This window comes from Antechinus flavipes, chromosome 1, assembly GCF_016432865.1.
Source record: "Antechinus flavipes isolate AdamAnt ecotype Samford, QLD, Australia chromosome 1, AdamAnt_v2, whole genome shotgun sequence".
NCBI classification, from domain to species: Eukaryota; Metazoa; Chordata; class Mammalia; order Dasyuromorphia; family Dasyuridae; genus Antechinus; species Antechinus flavipes.
In genome coordinates this window covers 692,470,812-692,497,016 of record NC_067398.1, presented here as the reverse complement: position 1 = coordinate 692,497,016, position 26,205 = coordinate 692,470,812, and the positions used below count along the sequence as shown (strand labels likewise).

General features: G+C 47.1%; 1 protein-coding gene across 4 annotated transcripts in view; it reads right to left on the bottom strand.

The window, feature by feature from the left end:
- The window catches only part of RILPL1 (Rab interacting lysosomal protein like 1), a 45,761-nt gene that overhangs the window by 17,492 nt on the left and 2,064 nt on the right, over window positions 1–26,205 (bottom strand). For all 4 annotated transcript variants that reach the window (XM_051972660.1, XM_051972661.1, XM_051972662.1 and 1 more), the window contains exons 1-4: window positions 26,026–26,205; window positions 20,769–20,919; window positions 6,969–7,087; window positions 5,708–5,929 (exon numbers count right to left, since the gene is read on the bottom strand). The exon at window positions 26,026–26,205 is cut by the window's right edge and continues 2,064 nt beyond it. In XM_051972660.1, coding sequence (XP_051828620.1) covers window positions 5,708–5,929; window positions 6,969–7,087; window positions 20,769–20,919; window positions 26,026–26,205 — 672 coding nt within the window. The remainder of the gene's footprint in view (window positions 1–5,707; window positions 5,930–6,968; window positions 7,088–20,768; window positions 20,920–26,025) is intronic.

The window sequence follows — 26,205 nt, the reverse complement described above, 5'->3', positions numbered from 1 at the left end:
CACAAGGAAAAGATATTTTTTAATACAGATGCAGCATGGCGTCATGAAGACTGGCCCATCCCAGACAAACATCATTTCCTTTTTTTGACAGGGTTACTAGACCAGGGAAATGCTTATACACAGTTGACCTAGATTTTATCAAAATATTTGACAGTCTCCTGTTATTCTTGTGGAAAACACAGAGAGGGCTGAGAGCGAGGTAATACACTTGGGTGGATTTGGAACTAGTTAAATGCTCTGAACAAAAGAAGAATCATTAATGGGTCCGTGTTAGTGTGGCAGGAGGTCTCCAGTGGAGTGCCTCAGGGACCTGTGCTATTTAACATTTTTAGCAGTGATCTGGATGAAGGCATGAATTCTGTCTGATTCACGGTATTGGAAGGGCCAGCTAACATGGGGGAAGACAGAGCCGGGATCCTAAAAGCTCCTGAACTAAAGCACTGGGCTTCCCCCCATCCCCCATCTAATCAGATGAAATTTAACAAGAAATAAATATAAAGTCTTATAATTGGGTTAAAAAAATTAAGTTCCCAAGCCCAGGATGGGGAGGCCTGGTTAGCCATGTGTCTGCAAAGATCCTGGGGATTTTCGTGGCCTTGTATCTTAATGTAAGTTAACAATACGATATGGCTTTAAAAAAATAGGATGTGAACTTAGATGCCATTCACAGAAGAGCCAGGAAGGGGATGGTCCCAAGGACTCCACCCTGGTCAGATCATCCACTTGGACAATTTAGGTTCTAGGGGGGCAGAGGGGGAAAAGAACATGCTTTGGAAAGGACCTTGTTAAGCCGCAGCAGATTCAAAAAAGACATCCAGGATGGGGAAGGGGCCATCTTTCTCAAGTCTCAAGAGAGGCTGAAGGAACTGGGGATGTTCAGCAGTTCAAGGCAACTGCTTTGGGTATCCACGGGCTAACTCACAGAGAACGGACCCCACCTGCCCTGCTCAGCAGGAGGAGGCAGAAATGGTGGCTGTGGCTGGGAGGGGCAGAGGGACAAAATGAAGTCTGATGTCAGGAGAAACTTGCTGACATCAGAACAGGGCAAAAGCAGGATGGCTGGGCTGCCTTGGAAGTAATGGGTTCTCCCTCCCTGGAAGATGGCTATTGTTAGGGACGGGCCAGAGGGAGCTCTTGTTGAGGTAGGGGCTTAGACCAGATGATCTTAGAGGTGCCTTCTGCAAGATTATGTGAAAAGGGAGAGCATCAGCTCTGGAATCAGGAGGACCTGAGTTCAAATTCAGCCTCAGACACTATCTTACTTTGTTGATCTTAAGTAAGTCATTTATCCCCAATTTCCTAAAAATACATTTTTTTTTCCTTAAAAATGGGGAAAAAAAGATGATGTGAAACAGATACCAAGGGAGGAAAGGGAAGATCATTCCCTTGGCAAAAGGATTTAAAAAAAAAATTGTCATCCATGTATACTTATATTGTATTTAATTTATACTTTAACGTATTTAACATGTATTGGTCATCCTGCCATCTAGGGGAGGGGGTGGAGAGAAGGAGGGGAAAAGTTGGAACAAAAGGTTTGGCAATTGTCAATGCTGAAAAATTACCCATGCAAGTTATATTGTAAATAAAAAGCTATAATAAAATAAAAATAGAATTAAAAAAAAAAAAAAAAAACAACAACTTTGTCACCCTGAATTGGCAGAGGGGATTTCCTACACTGACGGGGCCAAGAGTTTGAATCCTGATGTCTCCTAACTGTGTGATTTTAGGCAAGTCATTGGATTTCCATTAGCCTAATGATGATCACAAAAAATAAAAGCTGTCATTTATATAGTACTCTAAGGTTTACATGATATTTTATAAGTTATCTCACCAGCACCCTCTTATGCCCATTATACAGATGAGGCTGAGAGCTCAGGGTCTCTCAGGAAATGTCTGAGGCAGGATTCAAATGCAGGGAGAGCAGGGCAGGTGCCATCTAGGGGAAGGTGGGGGGAAAGCTGGAACAGAAGGCTTTGCAAGGGTCAGTGTTGAAAAATTACCCAGGCATGTGCTTTGTAAATAAAAAGCTTTAATAATTAAAAAAAAGGTCTCAGAACACCAGGCCAAAAAAAAAAAAAAATGGAAATCATACTATTTGTACTGTCTAGATGATGTGTTTTCAGGGAGGAAAATACTGTTTAAAACCTAAAGGGAGGGAAGCTAGGTGATGCTGTGGATAGAGCACCTGTCCTAGAGTTAGGAAAGCCGAGTTCAAATTTGACTACAGGAGCTTAAAAGCTGTGTGACCCTGGCCAAGTCATAACCCCAATTATTTAAAAACAGAAAAACCTGAAGTTACTGCTGCTGCTCCCACCTGGTCCATGGTCATTGTCTCCTAATCCCCCGCCTGCCTCCGCTCCCCCATCCCTCATCCATCTTTCCCCAGCTGTATGGAGGCAGATGTTCCTAGAGCTCTGGCCAAACCACTTTTTCTTCCTCAAGAAACTCCAGCTGCTTCCCCCTTTAGCTTTTTTTTTTCCTGAGGCATTTGGGATTAAGTGACTCGCCTAAGGTCACATAGCCAGGAAGTGCCATCTTTAGCTTTTAAATTGCTTCACAATCTGGATCCAGCTTGACTTTTCTAACTGATTTCACAGGATCCCAGGTCCGCCCTGGGAAATAATCCGAGGGGTCTATTCCCACCCTTCCCCGAAGCGTTCTAGCAGGTTCTACATCCTTCCACCTTTGTGCACATTGTCCTTCCATGGGCTGGAAAAGCTCACCCTCCTTCCCTCCACCTCTTGAAGCTCTGAGGCTTCCTTCAAGGCCTGGCCAGCTCAGTGAGGCCTTTTCTAATCTCCTGCTCCATGCCATGTTCTCCCACGCCCAAATTACCTTGCACACACTTCCTATTTCCTTATCCACTGAGGAGTGCCCCATTTCCTGCAGTGTAATGGCGGCTTCTGGTCAGACTTCAGAGCATTTGAGATCTAAGGGCCAAAGGGGTCCCTCCCCACCGACCTGTTCTTGGTTATATTTGTATATACAATACTAATGCATACAGTCGGTGCTTACTATGTGCTTGTTGAATTAAATTGAGAATGTGAGGAACTTCTGTTCAAGGGCCAATAAATAGGACTGTCAAGTTCCTTGGAATAATATTGAGACTCAAGAGGGAGAAGACGAATGTAGAATATCTTTGAACACAGAATGTCCGGGCTGGGGCTTAGAACAGAGGATGTCGAGCCTGGGGGAGGGCTTAGAGTAGGGGATGTCAGAGTGGGAGGGGCCTTAGAACAGGGACTGTCAGAGCTGGGGAGGAGGGCTTAGAACAGGGGCTGTCAGAGCTGGGGAGGAGGGCTTAGAACAGGGGATGTCAGAGTGGGAGGGGCCTTAGAACAGGGGCTGTCAGAGCTGGGGAGGAGGGCTTAGAATAAGGGATGACAGAGTGGGAGGGGCCTTAGAACAGGGGCTGTCAGAGCTGGGGAGGAGGGCTTAGAATAAGGGATGACAGAGTGGGAGGGGCCTTAGAACAGGGACTGTCAGAGCTGGGGAGGAGGGCTTAGAACAGGGTGTTACAGGCCAGAACTTGAAACAAGGCACTAAGTGGAACTGAGGAGACAGTGATTAAATCTAGTTTGGCCCTGACTTAATCTTACAACAAATAATGGTTTCCTAGTGATATAATGACTGGTGTGTACTCAGTGTGGGGCACAGAAGCTAGGAGCTGCAGCCAGGAGTCAGTCGGGGGGATTCAGAAGCCAGAGAAGGCAGGCGGGAGCTCAAGCTCTTGGAGCCAAGGCCAGAATGAAAGGCTCCCCAGAAAGCTGCCCCAGGAAGGAGATAATAAAGGATCTGGACTATAAGGAAGCTAACCGGGCCCCAGGAAAGGAGACAAGACTTGGAAAGAGACAATAAGGGATTTGGACTTTAATCCCTGGCTACTCGTGTGGTGATTACTGAACTGAAATGAAGCTGCCTCCAGAGACCCCAAGGAAACCAAACCAGAGAACATTACATTTTAGAGAGAACATTACAACAGGGGGTGTCAGGGCTGGGAGGGGCCTTAGAACAGGGGATGTCAGGCCTGGGGGGGGGTTAGAACATGGGAGGTCAGGGCTGGGAGGGGCCTTAGAACAGGGGAGGTCAGGGCTGGGAAGGGCCTTAGAACAGGGCATGGAAGAGGCAGGGACATGCTTCTTGCCTCGTGGGATGGACAGGCTTATTTCAAGATGCCAAGGGGCCAAAAGACCACTCCTAAGCAGAAAGGAAGCCTGAGCATCCCAACTCCCCCCCAGAGATGAGCCCTAACTGAACGTAGGATCCCTAATCCCACTGCGGGTTTCCGGCCAGAGGATCCCTATCCTGGGGGAGGGACGTGTCCTGTAATGCCTGGACCTGCCAGGGGCTGCCCGCTGGGCCCGGGTCCGAGCTGGGCTGGAGGGGCCAGGCTCAGTCCGGCCTGTGGGAGGTCCGAGCTGAGCCTTCTGGGCAGAGGGGCAGCGGGGATGAAAGTGACCCAGGGGCAGCAGCTGGAGAGGAAGAAGGAATGACGTCATCACCCACGGCCTCTCCCAGAGTCTGGGCGAAAGCCCTCGTCACCCCTCAGCTTGGGGTCATCACAAAAGGCTGCTGCCTTGATCAGCTTTGCTTAACCCTTTCCTTTTTTTACGTTTTATTGATGATCTTTTAAAAATGTCCTGGCTTCCCACCTCTCTCCCCATCTAAATCGCCTTCAGAAGATGGCCGATGTAGAGCGGGGTGGGGCCCTCAGGACCCTCAGGACTAACCCCTAATTCTCATTGTGGAAGGAACTGGCCGGGGCCGAAATCACTTGGGATCCCTGAGCCAGGGTCTTCCTGGTCCCTCTCAGAAAACATCTCATCCACTCTGTTCATTTATTTTTAGTTTTTTGTTCATTTTGTGGAGTAGAAATCGACCTTCTAGAAAGGACGCGCCAACACTAGGAAGCATCGGAGGCAGAGTCTGAACTCCATCTTCCTGTCTCTGTCCATCACGCTTACGAGCTGGAAGGGGCGAGAAGGCAGCTAGGTGGCGCAGGGGACACAGCACCAGCCCTGAGTTCAAATCTGACCTCAGACACGTAACACTTCCTGGCCATGTGACCCTGGGCAAGTGACTGAACCCCCAATTGCCTCAGCCAAAAAAAAAAGAGTTGGATGGGAGCTAGGAAACCACGTAGTCTCAGCCCTTCCCTTTACACATCAGGCTCGGGATTTGATTCGCCCTCTCCAGACCACCCCTCTCTCCCTGGCACCCCATTAGTACATTCAAGCAGAAGCAATCGCCTCCCTGGCTGTGCCTGGAAAGGCACGTTCCACACCCGCGGCCCCCCTCGTTTTGGAGAAGGCGGAGGCGGCCTCCCCACCCCTGTTCTGGCGTCCAGTGTGTTTGTCTTTATCAAAATGGCGCTTCAGTGGGAGAGGAGGGAAAATCTATGGTACAAAAGTCAAAACTGCTGATGAAACTTTTTTGGGGGGAAACGCAAACAGAAGAGTCAGAAAACCCCCAAATTCTTTATCTAAAATAGAAAAAGAAAAAAGTGATTTGGAAGAATCTGGGGTTGGAAGCACTGGGTTCTGGGATTCTATGTGCCAGGAACTCACAGTGGGATGGCGGGTGAGTTACCACATCTACTTTTCCTCAGGTTTCTCATCTGTCAAACGGGAGAATAAACAATGGCTGCCCCGCAGCCCGCCGGGAGAGGGAAGCGTTCTGAGCAGGCCCCGCAGCCCCCGCCGCTCACCTCGCCCCGCTCCTCTCCGTTCTGGCTGGGCTCCCCCTTGAGCTTCTCGCGGAGCTTGCCGATCTCGGCCCGCATGCTGCCCATCTCCTGCTCCTTGGTCTGCAGGTACGCCTCCAGCTCCACCTTCTGCTCGATCAGCGCCTTGCCCTGCGCCTCCACCACAGTGATGCGATGCCGCAGGTCGTGGTTAATCTTCATCAGCCGGCTCTGCTGCTGCTGAAGCTGTGGGGGCAGGGAGGGGGGGTCAGGGGGCTCCTGGAGGGCCGGGCGGCTGAGCAGCAGAAAGCTCCGGCCCCGGCTCAGCCGTACGCCCCTCCGGTACCGGGCCTGGCCGGACACACCCCTGGAGTCAGGAGGACCTGGGTGCAAATCCAGCCTCAGAGGCTCACTAGCTGTGTGACCCTGAGCAAGTCACTTAACTTTGTCTACCTCAGTTTCCTCATCTATAAAATGGGCTGGAAAAGGAACTATGTCTGCCAAGAAAACTCCAAATGCGTCCCAAAAGAATCGGATGCAATTGAACTAGGCACTTAGGGTACAAATATAAAAATTCGTCAATCAATGCATAAGCATTTATGAAGCTCATGTATCAGGCCCTATGCCAAAAACTGGAGATACAAAATCAAAAATCAGTCAGTAGATATTTATTAAGCACCTACTATATAGCAGGGATACAAAGAACAAAAATCAACCATTGAATAAACATTTGTTAAATGCCTACTATGTATTAAACTTTTGCTAGGCAGTAGAAATACAAAAGTCGGTGGGTCAAGCAGCAAGCATTTATTAAGTGCCTACTGTATGCCAGGCATTGGTGATGCAATCATTGAGTAAGCATTTGTTAAATGCCTACTATGTGTTAAACTTTTGCTAGGCAATAGGAATACAAAAATCAGGCTGTCAAGCAGCAAGCATTTATAAAGTACCTACTATGTGCTGGGTCCTCTCATAGACACTTGTGAACAAAAGAAGCTCTGCCCTTAAGGGCTTACTTTATATGGCTAGACAACGTGCATATGTCTAAATATATAAAGTTCCATGTAATCTGGGGAGCAATCTAGGGGATCTGATGCTGTTGCCCTTTACAGAAGATCAGCTAACTCTGGGCGCTATTTTCCCACTCTGCCTTGGGCACAGCAGGGTCTCAGGCCAAGTACGGTGACGCTGGGTACCCAGATGTGGAGAGAGCTCAAGAGCTTCAAGGATGCCCTCAGCCTCCTCTGGGACCGGGGCTACACGGTCAGGGCCCCTCCCTACTTACGGCCTCCACATCCTCGTTCTTCAGGCCGAGCTCCCGGTCCTTAGCCCGGATCTCATCCCGCTGCTTGTCCACCACCTCTTTCAGCTTCTTCATCACTTGCCGCTCCCTCTCAGACATGCCTGGTACAGGGAACAAAAAGCCAGTGGCACAGTCAGGGACCTGCCTGAACACCTCCTCTCCTCTGACACTGCCCCCTCTCCAGCCTCTCTGAAATCCTCGCAGAACAATAATATTCCTTAACATTCATTTTACTCACACTTACAACACTTACTCACTTACAACAATTTACCCAGCCATTCTCCAACTGATGGACATCCTTTCATTTTCCAGCTTCTAGCCACTACAGACAGGGCTGCTACAAACATTTTGGCACATACAGGTCCCTTTCCCTTCTTTAGTATCTCTTTGGGGTATAAGCCCAGTAGAAACACTGCTGGATCAAAAGGTATGCACAGTTTGATAACTTTTTGAGCATAGTTCCAAATCACTCTCCAGAATGGCTGGATGTGTTCACAATTCCACCAACAATGTATCAGTGTCCCTGTTTTCCCACATCCTCTCCAACATTCCCCATTATCTTTCCCTGTCATTCTAGCCAATCTGAGAGGTGTGTAGCGGTATCTCAGACATCTATATAATTGCAGAAGAAATTATATCCTTTGCCCCATACAGTGTTATTCTTTTCAATGTCTAGTAGAGTGCCTTGTCCCTAGTACACACTAACTAAATGCTTGCTAAATAAGTGAGGCTCAAGAGGAAAATTTCCCTCAGAGTTGTCTTAATTTGCATTTCTCTGATCAATAGTGATTTAGAGCACCTTTTCATATGGCTAGAAATGGTTTTAATTTCTTTATCTAAAAATTGTCCATTCATATCCTTTGATCATTTATCAATTGGAGAATGGCTTGAATTCTTATGAATCTGGGATGAATACAGAGAGGACTGGCGAGACTTACATGAACTGATGCTAAGTGAAATGAGCAGAACCAGGAGATCATTATATACCTCAACAATGATACTGTTTGAGGATGTATTCTGATGGAAGTGGATCTCTTTGATAAAGAGAGCCTTAATTGATCAAAGATGGACAGAAGAAGCTACACCCAGAGAAAGAACACTGGGAAACGAATATAAACTGCTTGCATTTTTGTTTTTCTTTCCGGGTTACTTATACCTTCTGAATCCAATTCTCCCTGTGCAACAAGAGAACTGTTTGGTTCTGCACACATATATTGTATCTAGGATATACTGCAACCCATTCAACACGTAAAGGACTCTTGCCATCTGGGGGAAGGGGTGGAGGGAGGGAGGGGAAAAATTGGAACAGAAGTGAATGCAAGGGATAATGCTGTAAAAAATTACCCTGGCATGCGTTCTATCAATAAAAACTTATTTAAAAAAACAAACAAACAAAAAAAAAAGAATTCTTATGAATCTGAGTCAATTCTCTATATATTTTAGAGAGGAGGCCTTTATTAGAACCCTTAAATGTAAAAATGATCTGTGGAGAAGGAAGGAATTTGTGACCAAAGAAGAACTGGAATTCATAATTGAACACCAAATAGATAATTTTGATTATATTAAGCTAAAAAGTTTTTGTACAAACAAAACTAATGCAGACAAGATTAGAAGGGAAGCAATAGACTGGGAAAACATTTTTCACTTTTTATATCTAAGTCATGAACCCATTTCAACCCCAATGGAGGCCCGCATCATCTCCCACCTGGATGACTGCAATAACTACTGAGGGGTCTGCTAGCCTCAAGGATCACCCCACTTCAGTCCATCCTCCATTCAGCCATTAAGTGATCTTCCTAAAGGATGAATGTGTAGAATATCAACCCCGAAATCAGGAGGACCTGAGTTCAAATGAGCCTCAGACACTTATTACTTCCTAGCTGTGTGACCTTGGACAAATCACTTACCCCCAATTGTCTCAGAAAAAAAACCAAAACCAAAACCAAAAAAATGATGAACGTGACCTTTCAATCAATTAGTGACTCCCCAGTCCTAACCAATCAAATTCCTCCAGGTTAGGAAGAACTTTCAAAGTCCTCCATAATCTGCCTTTTCCTCCCTTAAAGCTTATACCCATCAGCCTATGTACTCTGTGATCCTCTAAGCAAGAAATTCCATTGTAGGACTCCAGATGCTTTCACTTCTCTGACCGTCTCTAGTCCCTCCTCATTTCTACCTCCCGGCTTCCTTTAAATCCTCCATAAAATTCCACCTTCCATAGGAGGCCTTTCCTATTGTCCCTCAAGGTTAGTGATTTCTCTTTGTTGATCATCTCCAATTTCTCCCACCCATTTCTTATTTGAACAAAGTTGTTTGCAAGGTGTCTCCTCCATTAAATCGGAAGCTCCTTGAGGGCAGAGACCCTCTGTTACCTTTCTTTGTAGCCTCAGCCTGGAGTTCAGTGGTTGGAATAATGTTCAGCAGAGGCTAATTAACCAAATGGCCAATAAATGCTAATTAACCAAATATCTGGCGCACATCAATTAACTAAATATCTAATAAATGCTAATCAACCAAATGTCTAATAAATGCTGTCTAATTAGCTGAATGCTTAATGGATGCTAGTGGACCAAATGACTGACTGGACTTATTTTTACCCTGACATGTTCCATTTTTTCCCACCTTCACGGTTTTACTTATGGCAGAATCTGCCAGCAACGGCTCCCAGCCCACGGACACCTACAGAAATCTTTTACAGAAGAACTCAACCTCCTCCCACTGCCTTCAAGAAGCCTTCTCACCAAATGACTGGGATTCTTCCCTCTTCTCAGCTCCTACAGGATTTTAGCTTTCTCTTCCAACGCAAATTCTCTTGCCTTCTATTATACTTCCTTCGGTAGCTAAGTGGCGCCATAGTGCACAGACTAGTTTGTGAGTTCAAATCCAGCCTCAGACACTTACTAGCCCTTCACCCTAATTGCCTCAGTTTCCTCATCTGTAAAATGAGCTAGAAAAAAAAATGGCAAGCCAGTCCAGTTTTATTGCTACTTCAATTATTATATTACTTCACTAAATCCCTCTTATTTTGAGCTAATCGTATCCGTGACTGACTAGTAGAAATAAACACATTGATGGGGCTCCTGTTATGAACAGATGTTCCCTGCAGCTAGTTAGCATAGCCTTTTTTTGTGGGGACTCACATTCGAGTTGAGAGGTATTCCCAGTCGTCACATTTAATAAAATAGAATGTACATAAGCAATAAATGTAAGCAAAGTACTATGTTCCTGGCGCATAGTAGGTGCTTAATAAGTATTCCCTGATTGATTGATTATTTCTGACTTGGAGGGGAGGCATATATAGGAAGCAAAATGGAATGGACTGGATGTCAGAGGTCCTGGATTCAAATCCTAGCTGTGCCATTACTTGGGTACTGGACAAGTCGGAGCTCAGTTTCCTCATCTGTGAAATGAGGCTCCTTCCATATCTCATTCCAGGAGCTTCAGGAAGGTTTCTTGGAGAAGACATCTGAGTGAGGGAGCCAGGAAGGGGATCCCACCTCCCCAGAAGCACACTAGGGAGGCAAGCTGCCTCTTGTGTTCCGATGACTGGGAACAGGTGGTCTCACTTGCACACATGGATGAGGGGGCTGCTCTGGGGCCTCCCGTGTTCTTCAGAACTCAAGAGCAGTTTCCACATTTGCCTCGGGCAAGCTGATTTTCTGTTTGTTTTTCTTAAGTACATAATAACCTTATTAAATGGGACAGCGCCACTTTGAGCTCATAAAGTGGGTTATTGCTCAAGCAGTGTGGGCTCCTCTCCCCCCGATTTCTGCCAAAGCAGCCTGTTTCTCGATGCCTTGCCTTCCTCAGAGGAACAGCTCGGCCAGATTGCTTTTTTTTTAAGTGAAAGGAGAGGCCCTACTTCCTTCCAGAGCCTGACCTTTTGGGGGCCTCCTCCCCCGCTCAGAGGCCCTCTGAGGAGCTCAGTTCCAAGGATGAAGGGCCATAAACAATGAACAAGGATGCTGGGAATCGGAGACCCGAGGCTCTGGGCACACTGGGCCAAACAAGTGCTTCCTTTTCCAGTGTATATCCCAAGAGAAGGGTCAATCTAGACACTCTGTCTATGTGTGCATGTGTGTATGTGCGCCATGTGGGTGTGGGCCAGTCAAGTTTGGTGGTTTAGGGGTTCGGGGCTCACTCCCTGGAGGACAATCTCTCTCTCTCTCTCAACTTGTGAAGAAGGCCACTGGGGCCGGAGCGATGTAAGTTCCCCGAGAGTAGCCCTTTCCCAGTTTTGTCTCCATCTCTGGGCCTGGGCTCTGGCTTTTTGGTCCTTTGCTAGCATGCATTTCCCCTTCAAAGTCCTGGTTGCTCTCACCATTCAGCTCAAGTATACCTTCCAAAGGGAATCTTTCCTGCTTCTCCCCATCATGAGGGCCTTCTCCCCCCCAGATTACCTTGTTTTGCATAAGGCATGTCTATCTATGCTTGTGCATCTTGGCCCCTGCACCCCCACCCACATAAGCTCTTTGAAGGCAGAATCAGTTCCATTTTTTCTGAAATGTGTCTGCCCACGGCCTGGCCCAGAATCTGGGTCAGTGTTTTCTCCATTCTATGAACTATCGATAAAAATGTTGATTATGATAATAATGGATCTCATTTATTTAATGCTTTAAGATTTGCAAAATACTTAAAATTTATTATCTCATTTGATCTTCAAACAAGCCTCTGATATAATTTCTAGATATATAATTACTATTATTTTTATTATTTACTAATTTTATTATTTTTATAATAAATAAAAAATATAAATATATGTAGCATAATAAAAATATACAATATATTAAAATATTTTAATAAATAATTGCATTATTTATTAATAATGACTATTATTACTATTACTAGTTATAATTACTATTATCTCCTATTTTTACATATGGGAAAATTGAAGTTCAGAAAGGTTAAGCGATTTACCCACGATCCCACAGAGTAAATCCTATGTCAGAGACAGGATTCAAACTGAGCTCTCTGCAGACTTCAGGTGCAATGTTCTTTTTCATCACCCCAGATTGTTTCTTAGATTACAATCACCTGCCCTGACTCTAAGCCATTTCCACAGCAGCCAAAGAGAGCTTTTGGTCCACTTGTCATCCTGGGGACCATCTGGATTCTGAAGCAGGAGTAGCTTTCTGTTCATTCACTTGCTATTAATATATTAATTTACTAATTAATATTATTATTTATTATATAATATAAAAATTATCACTATGTTTTTCATGTTAAAAGTTCAGGGAACGATTCCCCACCACCCCTCCCTGGCTAACCTCGGCCCCAAAGCACACAGGTTCCCTCTGCCAAGCCCGAAGTCCCGGGAACACATGACCGTCGGCTTCCAGGCCTGCGTCCAGAGCCCGCCCCCTTGGGCCCGACCCAGCCACCTGCAAAGGAATGCCAGACACGCTCTCCCCTTGATGTCTTTCACCATTTATCCTGCGCTCAAGGCCTCCGTCCAAGAGGGCCCCAGACGGACATCGGGCAGCTTGTCGTGGCTCTCCGAGCCTGGCGTCTCCAGGGGCCCATCTGCCCGCCCGCGGCCGGGCTCTGTCACACGTGTGGGGGGTGTTTGGGAAGGAGGGTGTTTTTGTCCTTGCTGTGTTCTCAGTCTGCCGTGCAAAACAAAAATAACCCGGAAAGGCACGCATGGCATCTGCTCGGGCATCTCCACTCGAGAGCGGAAGCAGCCCAGCCAAGCTGCGCCGGCGCCACGTCCCCGGGTCTCAGCGGCTCGCTGGGTGCTCCCTGTCTGCAGAGGAGCCCTGCGGGGAGGACCCCGTGGCTGACACGGCAGAACTCAGCGTCTAACACTGACACCTCCAACCCCCGGGTCACATGTCCTGAGGATGACCTGGGGGGATCCCCAGAAGTCTGCTGGGGGGAGGGGAACGCAACCAGTAAAAGGCTGACTTCAGAAGGCAATTAACCCCATGAAGATTTAGGGGCTGCGTCTATGATTCATCGGTTCCTCTACCCGGGCAGGCTGGCATCTGAGTCGCCCACAGGTTAAATGATTTGCCCTCCAGTGACTTTGGTGACTGCACCATGTTGCTGTCTGTTCTCCATAAAGTAGGTGAGGAAAATGTCCGGGATGGGCTCATCAGGGAGAGCTTCCAAAGGCCTGGGTATGACCGTTCCTTCCTTCCCTGGGAAAGTTCCCCGCAGGACGCTGGGCAAGGCCTTGCTTTCTGGGTAGGGATGAGGATTCTGAGACACTCCGTCCTGCTCAGGGCCTTCATCGAGAGCCTGGACTCATCTGGTCTAACTGCCTCATCTGCCGCAGAAAGAAGCTGAGTCCCCGAGAGTGAGTGCCTTGCCCAGCCTTATACAGGGAGCAAATAGCCGAGCTGAGATCAGAACTTCCTTCCATTAAGTGATGCCTCAGAAATCGTCCCAGTCTGGCGATGAGGGGGCCTGGGAGAGGTTTCTGGCCCTGCCACTAACTGGCGATCGAATTTCCTCCCCCACTTCCTCAGTTTCTCCAGAGCACTGCATGAGATGGTCTCTAAGAACCCTTCCAGCTCTGTCTTTAATCTCTGAACTCTGGGGATGGGCCAAAGAAGGCAGAGAAGAGGGCTCAGTAACTCGACTACAAAGCAAACACGAGAGTTACGTCCCAGCAACGAACTAGTGCGATAGTAGAGAGAGCAGCAGGCCTGGGGTCGGGAGCTCTCCTCCTGAGTTCAGGTCTGGCCTCCGACACTTACTAGTTGCGTGATCACTTCACCCTGTTTGCCTCAGTTTCCCCATCCAGTGAACTGGAGAAGGAGACGACAAGCTACTCCCGTGTCTCCGTCAAGAAAACCCCAAATGGGATCATGAAGAGTCGGACATGAATGAAGTGCCTCAACAACAACCAAAGCCTCCTGACTTGTGGCCCAGCAATTAACTCGTATCATCCATCCACCCACAACAATCCCTCCTGTCTTAATGAGCCCTGCTTATCTTCTGCTGTCTCCGGGGAGCTCTCTCCTGATTAGTCCCAGGCCACCACAATCTGTATCTCTCCTCCTAAAGCACCGATGACCCCCATATCGTACCCCATCTCCCACAATTCTCCGCTTTGCCCGATCACATTAATTTAGATCATTCCAACCTACGCATTCTATTTGGGGTAGGGAGCAGAGTATTTTTATCCAAGTCATTTTGGAGTTACAATTGATGGCTCTCTTGACAAAAATCCAGTTAGGAGTGAGCAGAGGTTCACTATTTATGTAAGCGTTCAGCTAATAATTCGCTTCCTCAAAAAGAACAACAATCCCCAAACTTTCAGCACACCCCAGAGAATCGTTTTCCTAAAATCGTTCAATCCCTCTATGAACATCCATTGAAGGATTCTCCTTTCTAGCTGATTAAAGATGAACTCAAGAGATGCTTCTATTAATCGAAATCACCCAAAACTTCTTTGTCCCTTGAACCTCCTAATCTGATCAAGGTTGTTCAACTGGACTACTTTCTGGGATGGTCAGAAGGGGGAGTGGCAGGAGTGTTTGGGAACTGACCCTATGAAAAAGACCTCGACCCTACAAAAAAGATCAGGTTAGTTCAAAGGATTCAGACTATGTAAATGCATTGTTAGTTTTCATAAAAGAGGCGCTGGGTTGGAACTAAGAGAGCCTTATTTAATCATCATTAATTATTAAAAATAATTAATAAGGGCACTCCAAAAGTGGAATGGGCTTTCTGGGGAGTCAATCTAGCTCTACTAGAAGCAGGGTTCCTAATCCTAGGGCCTTCGACTTAGTTTTCATATTAGGAAGCCCTTAATTCAAGGTGGTCCTCTGACATATAGTAATCTAAATAAGTCATTTAATCTCTCAATGATATTGGTCAGTTATTAAATACTCAGGCCACATTGGAGAATGCAGCCAAACCAGATTAAAATGTAATGGAAAGAATAGTGATAGTTATTATTATTATTATTATTATGTATCCCATAATAACAAAATGTCAAAATGAAATAGTTAACAAAACAAAAATACAATAGAACATAGGTAATGTTAATAGATGGTTTTCTAAGTCAGGATGCTACTCTTATGTATGGTTTTTTATTTGAGTTTCACACCCCTGATCTAGGCATATTCTTAAGATTATAAATTGCAGGGGCAGCTAGATGGTGCAGTGGATAGAGCACTAGCCCTGAAGTCAGGAGCCCTGAGTTCAAATCTGGCCTCAAACACTTAATGCTTCCTAGCTGTATGATCCTAGGCAAGTCACTTGACCCCAATTGCCTCAGGAAAAAAGAAAAAAGGTTATAAATTTCAAAGAGTGCTAACTTGCATTGGAAGGGAGGGTTTCCTCATCTGGTAGTTCCATTTACTAATGAAATTCCCAATCCCGACCTTCTCCTCACAGCGCCTAACAGCCAGGCTGAGGACTTTTTAGCTCCCTTTTAGTTGTTTTCTTCCCCCATTAGAATGTAAGCTCCTGTGAGGGCAGGGGCTGTTTTTCGGTTTGTATCCTCAGAATTTAGCACAGTGTCTACAGTATTTGCTGTTCATTCATTCTCAGTCAAATTTGCCTTCTTCATTTGGGATTTTCGTGGCAAAGATACTGAGGGACTTTGCTATTTCCTTCCCATCTCATTTTACAGAGGAGGAAAACAGGCAAATAGATGTAAGTGATTTGCCCAGGGTCACACAGCTAGGAAGTGTCTGTATCTCAAAGAGACTTTTTTTAATGAAAGCTTTTTACTTTTAAAACATATGCATGGATAATTTTTCACCATTGACTTCTACAAAACCTTTTGTTCCAATTTCCCCCCCTTCCCTTCACCTCCTCCCCTAGATGGCAAGTAATCCAACAGATGTCAAACGTGGTAAAAATATATGTTAACTCTAATATATGCATACATATTTATCCAATTTTCTTGCTGCACAAGAAAAATCAGATCAAAAAGAAAACACAATGCAAGCAAACAACAACAAAAAGAGTGAAAATGCCATGTTGTGATCCACACTCAGCTCCCACAATCCTCTCTCTGGGTCAGATGACTCTCTTTGTCAAAAGTTCATTGGAACTGGCCTGAATCGTCTCATTGCTGATCAGAGCCACGTCCATCAGAATTGATCGTTGTATAGTCTTGCTGTTGCCGTGTACAACGATCTCCTGGTTCTGCTCTCACTTAGCATCAGTTCATCTAAGTCTCTCCAGGCCTCCTCAAAGAGATTTTTAAAAAGGACCTTTTTGTACAGAAATATTTCTAGCAAAGAATTGTGAATTAAGAGGATGCTCATCAATTAAGGAACAGCCAAACAAGTTGTGGTATATGAATGTGATGGAATACCATTGTGCTATATTAGAAAGGATGAGCAGGTGGATTTTAGAAAAACCTGGAAAGACTTACTTGAACTGATGCAAAGTGAAATGAGCAGAATCAGGAGAACATTATACAGAGTATTTGTGTGGTTGTTGTCCTTTGTTCTCCAAGAGGACCAAAAGGACATTATGTTAGAGTCAAGTTAGAGTGTGTCCAACTGTAGTAGATCAGATCAATACGAGTTCGGAACGCTCTACCACAGGCCGAGCATAAGTGAACATCTGCCGTGAATTCTCTAAATTTGTACATCTCACATTTCTTTGTACAATGACCAGCGGTGAATGACTTAACTATTCTCAGCAATTCGGTGATCTGAGACAATTCCAAAGGACTAATGAAGAAAAATGCTGCCCACCTCCAGAGAAAGAATTGATGGAGTCTGAATATAGATTCCCTATTTTTTTTGTATGCTTTTTTCCCTTTTGGTCTGTTTCTTTTTTTACAACATGACTAATATGGAAATGTATCACATGATTACATATAAATATAAAACATATCAAATTACTTACTGTTTCAAGTTGGGGTGAGGGTAGGAAGGAGGGAGAAAATTTGGAATTCAATATTTTTTAAATGAGTATTAAAATTGTTTTTACATGTAATTTGGAAAAAACCAAAATATTTTTAAAAAATACTTGCTAGCTAATAAATAGTAATGGATTTGATTTGGGGGGAGGGCAGTACTTCTAAAAAATAATATAAGGAAAAAATAAATAATTTGAAGGTTTCTTTAAGGTCCTGAGGACTTCAAGCAAATGCAATTTAAAATGCTCTTTAAAGAGGAACAGAGGGATAAGCTGAAGAGTGTCCAGAGGAGGATGCCCGAAATAGTGAGGGGACTGCAGGCCATGCCGTATGTGAAAAGAATTATGAATATTTATACTGGAGATCACTGTTCTGAAGTTCTTAGTCCTTTTCCAGTCTTTGGGCCTTTGGCCTGGCTGAACCCCTCACCTCTCCCTCTAGGCCTTATCTTTATTCCCTTCAGGCCCCTGTTCCCGATACTCCATCTTTTCAATCAAGTCACAAAATCCTCCTTTCCCAGGAAGTCCACTTCACCCTGGGGCCCGTTCCTTTGATTACCTGGTTCCATTTGGCCTGCTACGTAATTTATTCCTCTCCAGCCTCCACCCTGACTTTCTGAATGTTCTCTACCATGCCCCTGCCAAGGTATTTTCCCTCTTCCTTCCCCCTTTTTCAGCTCCCTTTTGGTTCCCTTTTTCTTTTGCTAGAATGTAAGCTCCTTAAAGGGAAAGATTGTCTTTTTTTTCTCTTTGCACTTGTATCCTAGAATGTGGCACAGTATCTGGTATATAATAAGTATTTAATAAATACTTGTTGACTTGACTTGATTTTTTTTGCTTTTATTTTTTCCAACTACATGTAAAGATTATTTTCAAACATTCATTTTTATAAAATTTTGAGTTCCAAATTTTTCTCTCTATCCCCTCCCCAAGATAAGCAATCTGATATAGATTCTACATGTACAATCATGTCAAATATATTTTCACATTAGCCATGTTGTGAAATAAGAAACAGAACAAAAGGGGAAAGCCATGAGAACCAAAAAAGTGCTAACAGAATGCTTCAATCTGCATTCAGACACCATCGTTCTCTCTCTGGATGTGGACGTCATTTTCTATCACGAGTCCTTTGGAATTGTCTCAGATCATTGAATTGCTGAGAAGAGCTAAGTCAATCGTAGTTGATCATTGCCCGGTGTTGCTGTTTCTGTGTACGATGTTCTCCTGGTTCTGCTCGTTTCACTTTCATCAATTTGCATCAAATCTGGACTTGACAAGATTTCAGAGTGCTGAGTGCCCAGAGCTCAGAGTCCGGACGCTCTGGCTGAATTTCATTTCGGACCCTTACTAGCTAGCTGGGTGACCCTGGGCAAATTACATCAACCTGCCAAGCCTCAGTTGCCTCATCTGTTAAATGAGAGATTTGGACTTTTGGCTCCCTTCCAGCCAAGTTAATCACCCTATGGACTTGATGCAATGTGCAGCAACTGCAAAGAGAAAGATTTGGTTCTACTGGTGGTACAGCAGATGGGCTACTGGGCTTGGATTCAGGAGTCACCAAGTTCAAATCCGGCCTCAGACACGTACTAGCTGGGTGACCCTGTTCACCTCAGTTTCCACATTTGTAAAATGAGCTGGAGAAGGAAATGGGAAACCATTCCAGTGTCTTTTCCAGGAAAACCCAAATAGGATTACAGAGCATTAGACGTGACTGAAAAAACGGAACAACAATAGGAAAATCTTCCTCACTGATAAGAGTGAGCTGCCCCAAAGTGGAATGGGCTATCTTAGGAGTCAGTGAATCATCCCTCATCTGAGGTCCTCAAGTGGACACTGATGACTCAATAGCTATTCGGGTCTGTCGTGTGTGTGTGTGTGTGTGTGTGTGTGTGTGTGTGTGTGTGTTGGAGGAAAGTCAGCCAATACTCAGGGGAAGGGGGAATTTGGCACTGCCGCAGGCTCAGGCAATACCAGGCACACAGCTTGGCCTGGTGACGGAAGCCAACCATCGCCTTGGTCCATTTTCTGCTTTGGCCCAGCCCGGCAGCCGCCACCCCCAGATGCCCTCACGCCTCTGGGGAACGGAAAGGTGCGCGAGGCTCACGGCTGTGTCCAGCTTCTCGAGGACCCGTATGCTGGCAGGGCGGAGCATGCTGGGCTGCCACTCCAGCTGGCCTCCTTGGCCGGGCGGTTTAAGTTGGCAGCTCCTTGGCACGAGAACACGCCCGTTCCCTTTCCTGGGGGTGCCAAGGTAGACAACAAGGTGGGAGCTGCTCTCCCCCCACCATCTCTGAGTCTCTTGGTCCTGCTGACATTTTAATTGTGTTCAATAAAACCCTCAGCCACTTTGGAGCCTTCGTGATCCCAGGTTGTCTCCTACATTTCTTTTAAGTTATTGGGCTCCCTTTTGCTGGAGGATCATCACAGAACCATTGGTCAAACCCATTCAAGCTCATCAAAAATACCTGGCAGTGTGTTCCATGACAGGGCTGGGGGGATAGGGAAGGGACGGCAAAGAGACCCTCCTACTTATCCCCAACCTAGCCTGGGAAGAAGGAATCTTCTAACAGCTCCAAAGTTCCCACAGCGCTCACCCTGAAGATCACTCTTCAGTAGTGTGTAAATGACCTAGATCTGGAGCCCACAACTGGCTGTGTGACCTCAGCCAAGAGATCCCCTCGTGCCTCAGTTTCCTTATCTGTGCACCCCATCAAACTCCTTCTTTCACAAGTCCTCCTGGCCTCTCCTGAGGGAGTTAAAGGTCGTTTGGCTCAGATTGGGGAGAAAAGGTCTGAAATGTTACTTCGGAATGAGGGGAATTCCCTCTATGAGGAAGTAGAGAAACAACTGGAAAAAGCCGATGGTGTAGCAGAAAGAGCTTCAGACTTCAAATTTAGGCTCAAATCCATTTCTACTACTGATTTTCTGTGGGAGTTAGGGCAAAATCATTTCTTCTTTCTGGGCCTCAGTTTTGTCATCTGTGAAATGGGGGATTGGACTAGATGTTTTCTAAGTTCCCATCTAATCCTAAATCTGGTCTGGTTTTTTGTTTGCTTGTTTGTTTGGTGAGGCAATTAAATGACTTGCCCAAGATTACCCAGCTAGTATTAAATGTTTGAAGCCAGATTGAACTCAGGGTCTCTATCCACTGCCCCATCTGGTCCGGGTTTTTGTTCAGTCATTTCAGTCGTGCCTGACTCTTTGTGATTCCATTTGGGGTTTTCCTGATAAAGACAATGGAGTGATTTGCCATTTTCTTCTCCAGTTCATTTGACAGATGGGGAAACTGAGGCAAACAGGGTCAAGTGACTTGCCCAGGGTCACATTTGAACTCAAGCCTTCCTGACGCCAAGCTCAGCACTCCAGCCACTGACCACCCAGCTGCCCCTAAATCCAGGATACCACAAGCTGTTGCTTCCTAGCTCCAGGCCCTTTCCCGTCCTAATCTAGATCTGGAGCCAGACGGCTCTGGAGGAGAAAGTGAGGACCCGCCCATGCTTAAATCCAATTCACTAGCTCGCATCCCTCCCTCATGTCAGGGTCCTCTGCAAGAACAAAGGACACGCGACAATAACCACCTAGACTGGGAAATTACTAGTTAGGGGACTGGCTAACTGGTCCTCTTCTTTAAGCCTCAGTTTTCTCATCTGTAGAATGGAGATAATAATAATATTTGTACCTACAACAGATGAGGAAAACGCTCCATATTCCTTCACATCCTACAGAAATGACATTTAGTGTTATTATTCTGCTTCTTGATGATTCAGTTCAGCAAATATTTCATAAGCACCTACTGCTTGCCAAGGACTTTCCCAGATGTTGGCGATACCGAGACACTAAGGAAGCCGTCCGAGCCCTCAAGGAGCTTACAGTCCATCCAGAAAGTCAGCACACGCCCCCAGAGGAGGAAGCCCCCAGCCTCCTGGTGCCCTTGCTCCCTCTTACCTTCCTGCTTCTGGAAGTCTTCCTCAGAGAAACTAATATCCTTATGAGAAAGGTTGGTCATCAGCTGCTTGTTTTCCTCCTGGAGCTGGGCGATCTGCGTGAGAAGGTCTTGGGCTTCCCCTCGCCAGACGTCCTCCACAAGCTCCAGCTCCTAGAGTGAGCGCCAAGGGGACGGGAGTAAATACATCTGCTCGGGCCTACCACCTGACAGACATCCCCAGGGGTCCCTAGGCAGCTGGTGGGCCCGTCCCCTTCCCCAGCCAGCACTGAGCTTTGCTCCCCTCCTTCCAGAAGCAGGACAGGGGCACCTCTAATCTCTCAGAGCATCAAAGAGCCAGAGTTAGAAGGGACTCCCAAGTCCAAATCCTCCATTTTACAGATGAGGAAACTGAGTCCCATAGAGGTAAATAACTTGGTCCCATAAAGATAACTAACTTGTCCAATGTCTCTTAGGTAGGGACAAGAAGAGGGCAGTCACTGCGGGAGAAGGAGGGACCTGCACCAATCTGGCAATGGGCCTTTGCCAAGAGAAGCACTGTCTGTTTCTGGGCCCAGACTGGCAGCCTCTCCAGTATTGGCAACTTTTTCACAGGGATGAGCCTGGTTAGAACTAAATGGCTCTGGAAGAGTCCTGGAGAACCCCATGGTGCCCACTCCTGGCTGCCAAGTAAGGTTTCAGTGGAAGAGCCTGATTTCAGGCCCATGACAGTGTTGGGAGGAAGGAGGGCTAGTATCGATTCTGAAGCTCCCTGGGAAGGTCTCACCTTGCATCCTCTCCCTTCTCCTTCTCTAGGAGACACTTTTTGGAAGAACAGGAAGAAGGGAAGGGAAAAGAGAGGGAACAGTGGTTGCAGGCCCTGGGACACTGTTTAATGAATACTCATCAATTGTGCCAGGTTGGCCTTAATAGAGCACTGAACTCAGAGTCAGCAAGGCCCAATACTACCGTGTGACCTTGGGCAAGTCACTTAACGGCTCCCTGCCTCAGTTTCCTCATCTGTAAAATAAAAATATTGACATCACCTACTTCACTGAGTTGCTGTAAGCATCAAATGATGCACAGGGAAAGGAGGAGAGAAGGAAGAGAGGAAGAGGGAGAGGGAAAGGGTGAGAGAGGAGAGAGAGAAAAAAAGAGTAAGAGAGAGAAAGAGAAGTAAGAGAGAGAGGAAAGAGAGAAAAAGGAAAGAAAAGTCAGAGAGACAGAGATGACCAGAGACAGAGAAAGAGAGAGAGGGAAGAAAGAAAAGAGAAAAAGGAAAGAATGAGGTCAGAGAGACAGAGAGATGAGACAAAAACATACATAAATGTATATGTGTATGTATATACACACACACACACATATACAGAGACAGAGAGAGAGAAGAGAGACAAAAGAGAAAAAGACGAGAATGAGGTAAAGAGACAAAAAGACAGAGAGAGAAAGAGAGACAGATGAGACAGAAACAGAGAAAGAGAGAGAGAAGGACAGAGAGAGATAGAAAGAAAAAGAGAGACAGAGACAGAGAGAGAGGAGAAAGGGGGAGAGAGAGAGAGAGAGAGAGAGAGAAGAGAGAGAGAGAGGCAGAGACAGAGAGAGAGGAGAGAGAGAGAGGAGAAAGGGGGAGAGAGAGAGAGAGAAAAAGAGAGAGAGAGAGAGAGATGGAGAGAAGGAAGGAGGGAAAGAGAGAGAAAGAGAGAGCTACACACTCCATTAAAAGTCTACCCAACTCAATCTTGAACCAAGAGCCATGGCAACCTCTCTCTCCAGGGAGGAAATGGGCTGGAAGATACCTGGGAGTTTATACTAATCAGACAGACGGGTACCTGAGAGGTCCAAAGCTGACTGAGCTTTCAAACCCTTCTCTCTAGTATCTTGAAGATGTTGTTTCCCCCATTAGGCAGTAAGCATCCTGAGGGCAGAGCCTCCTGGGGCTTAGCACAGAGCGCAGCACACTCTAAGGGTTTAAAATGCTTGTTGATTTTTCAGGTGGGATTATCTCCTTCCCCTTCCCCCCTTTTCTCCCTCAGTCTCTGGTCCTTCCTCCTCCTCACTACCTGCTTCTTCCTTTTTAACCCTCCTCTGCCACCTCCCAATGCTTGTTCTATATTTGTCCTATACACCCCAAACTCCCTTTCTTCCTTCCTCCAGGAAGCCCTACCCGTCTCGCTGGGAAGGGAGAGTGAGGTGGGAGGAGAGAGAGAGGAAGCACTGGGAGAAACTGGGAAAGAATTAGAAGGAAAGGCAAAGCCTCTGGCTGACCACCAAGAGTTCTAAGTGATGCCCATGGAAGGCCCTGGTTCAGGCACAGAAGGAAGGCCCTAAAGGAGAGAGGCCCATCCAGGGGTCCAGATAGCCCACAGGATGATGTCAGGGCTCGAGGCTCAGCAGTGGAAGGGCCCTTTGAAGGTCATGTGGTCCCCCTCTCTCATTTTACAGAGGGAGCTGAGAATCAGAGAAGTTAACGACCTGCCCAGGGCCACAGAGAAGCGGGAGCTGGCGTCCCCCCCCGGGAGGGCCAGGCTGGTGCCCTCTGCCACCCCTGTCTAGGATCCCCCCCCCATCCTCCTGGGGAAGCCTTTTCTGACTAACTGGAGGAGGCAGGTAGAGGCCTACCACTAACTCGGTGACTAAGCAGCCACACCTCGTTGGGCAACTTTGGCTCTCTTCCTGTCTCAGCTGGGCAGTGCAGTGGGTACGATGCCCAACCTAGAGTCCTGATCTCCAGGAGTCCAAATGCAGCCTCAGACCCTTTCTAGCTGCGTGACTCCGGGCAAGTCACTTAACAATGTCTGCCTCAGTTTCCTCATCTGTCAAATGAGCCAGAGAAGGAAATGGCAAAACCCTCCAGCATCTTGGCCAAGAAAACTCCAGATGGGATCACGAAGGGTAGGAGACCACTGAAATGACTGAATAACAATGTCTCTGTAACCTGTTATATAATTCCATTCAAAAATAGTTACTAAGCACAATGCTAAAGAAACAAAAAGGGGGGGGGGGAAGGACCCAGTCAGGGAGCTTACTTTCTACCAGGGGAGAATAGATTCTGCACGTGGCTCATGCTAAGTATAACATACCCTGATGGCGGGCGGTGGGGTTAGGGACAAAGAATTAAGACAGAGATCAAGGAAAACCTCAGGAGGCAGAAAACTCTTGAAATTAAGGCATCTGAAAGGAAGGGGGGGGCTCTGGAGGACAGTGTGCATAAAGGTACAGGGGAGGAGACGGTGAAACCTTTCTGCGTACCCCAGTTCTTCGCACACTGCCTGGCATATGGCAAGCCCCAAGTAAATGCTTGCTGACTAACCAGAACGGCTGATGTTAGCAAGCCTGTGACTGGCCCTGGAGACCTGAGAAATCAGAGGTCTAGCTATCTGAAAGGTGGTGATCCCTGGGGAGTCTGCTGCAGGAGCACAGAAAGGTGGGATTCACAGGAGATGAAGTTCCTTGGATGTCTGGGGCCTCCACGGGGCCATGGCCAGGGAGGGGGCGGCCCCCAACAGCGGGTGACGGTCATGGCATAGCGTGGCCATCCCTGTCCTTTAGACCTCCTTGTCCCAAAGTCTTCTCAGTTTCCACTGGCTAACTTTTCAGTGATTCTCCGCTTGAGGGGTGACCTTGGTCACCTCAGCCTTTTCCTTGCGATCCAGTTTCCTTCCTGGGAATAACAAGCCTGACTGAGCTTGCCTTGGAGCAGAGCCACTAAGACACTTCACGGGGAACAGGGGCCCGAAGGTTCTAAAGGAAGAGCCAGACTCTCTGAAAAACCCAACAAGCAAGGAAAGAGCCAGCAAAGAAACACATGACCGGCTCTGCCATGAAAACAGCTTTTAAAAATACTCCAAGAAATACAGCCCATCAGATTTCACAAGAGCCCATGACCCTCCTATTCAGAGCAGCCAAGTCACCTTTCCAGAGTCACCCAGCAACTAAGAGGCGGGCGTGGTGACCCAAGTTCCCAGAGCTTCTCCAAAAGGCAGAGTTCGCGCTGACTCCCTCCTGCTCCCCAGGAAAACTGTGGGACTTAAAAGGCCCGTCTGAAGCATCACTGGCCTCAAGCCACGGCAGGAAACCACATGTCTCCCCACTTCCTTCTTCCCTGGCTCCCAGCTACACTCCTGTCTGTGAGAGGGGACTACCCCGGTCCGTCTGTCTCCAGTTCTGATCCAAAAAGCCGCTGGGTCGGAGGGAGGGGCACGGAGAGCAAAGGGATGTGGTAAGGCTGCCACCGATAAATCTCTCCTTCCTCTCCACCCTCTCTACTTCATAAAGAGAAGGCGACTATCCCAAAGGATCAGCCTGTAGTCACAGGATCATTCTCTCTCTGGCTACCTAGCAGTTGGGCCAGGGAAAGGTCCTGGGGGTGCGAGTGTTCGGAACCCCCCAGGAAGTCTGGGCCGGTGCTGAGAGAGGAAGGGAGGGCCTTGCCCCAGAGCCAGGCCCTGGGGGAACTGCTGGACCCTATCTGGCTAGGGATCCCCCAGGAGTTTTTTTGTTTTAATTCTATCTTTGAGTTGCATGTGATAAACTCCAGGGGGAAAGGAGGAGTTTTTTTTCCTTCCACTCCCTCCTTGGGCTCCTCCTCTTTTCATTCCTCACTTTCCAACTTCTCACTCTCCTGACTTCTCTAGGTCCCTATCACCCTCCAAACTGCTGATTCCTCTCTTTCCACGCCCTCCTGCCTCTCTTTTCTTTCTCTCCAGGCTTCTGGACCTTCTTAAAAAAAATTCCAATCCCGGAATAATGACACACGCCAGAGTCTTAAAAGATCATCTAACCCAACTTCACTTGGCAGACGGGTAGACTGAGGTCCAGAAGGGAGAAAGGACTCCTGCCCAAGGACACCATCCCATAACCACAATTTGAACCCGGCTCTTGATTCCAAGTCCAGCCCTCCATCAAGTGCAGATTATCTAGTCCAAGTCCTTACTTCAGAAATGGGTAAACCGAGGCTCAGAAATAGGAGAGGTCTTGCCCAAGGTCACAGGACTGTTAAGTGGGACTGGTGCGCAAGGTCTCCCGGTTCCAAGTCCAGCCTTCCCCCTACAAGTGACCACCTGGTTCAACTTCTGAACTTCGGGGAGCAAAGGCTGCTCCAAGGTCACCGCCAGCGAGACCGGCCCCCAGGGCTTCCCATTCCTAGCCTGGGTTTTCTTCTTCACCTACTTCGAGCCTCGATTTCTCCCCAAGACACTGCTCTGCTCGAGCCTCCTCCCCTCCCGCTGGGCCCCCGCCCCCGTCCCCGGCGCCACCACCCTACGTTCCCCTCCCCTGGGGCACCTTTTGATGCTTCCTCTCCTTCTCGATCCGGTCCATCCTCTCGAGGCGGAGGCGGTCGAGCTCCAGGCGCAGCTCGTCCAGCTCGGGGCTGACGTGGTGGCGGCTCACCAGCACCTCGAGGATCTCCAGCACCCGCACCACCTTGGGCATGAGGCGCCCTATGGCCTCGCAGCCGTGCTG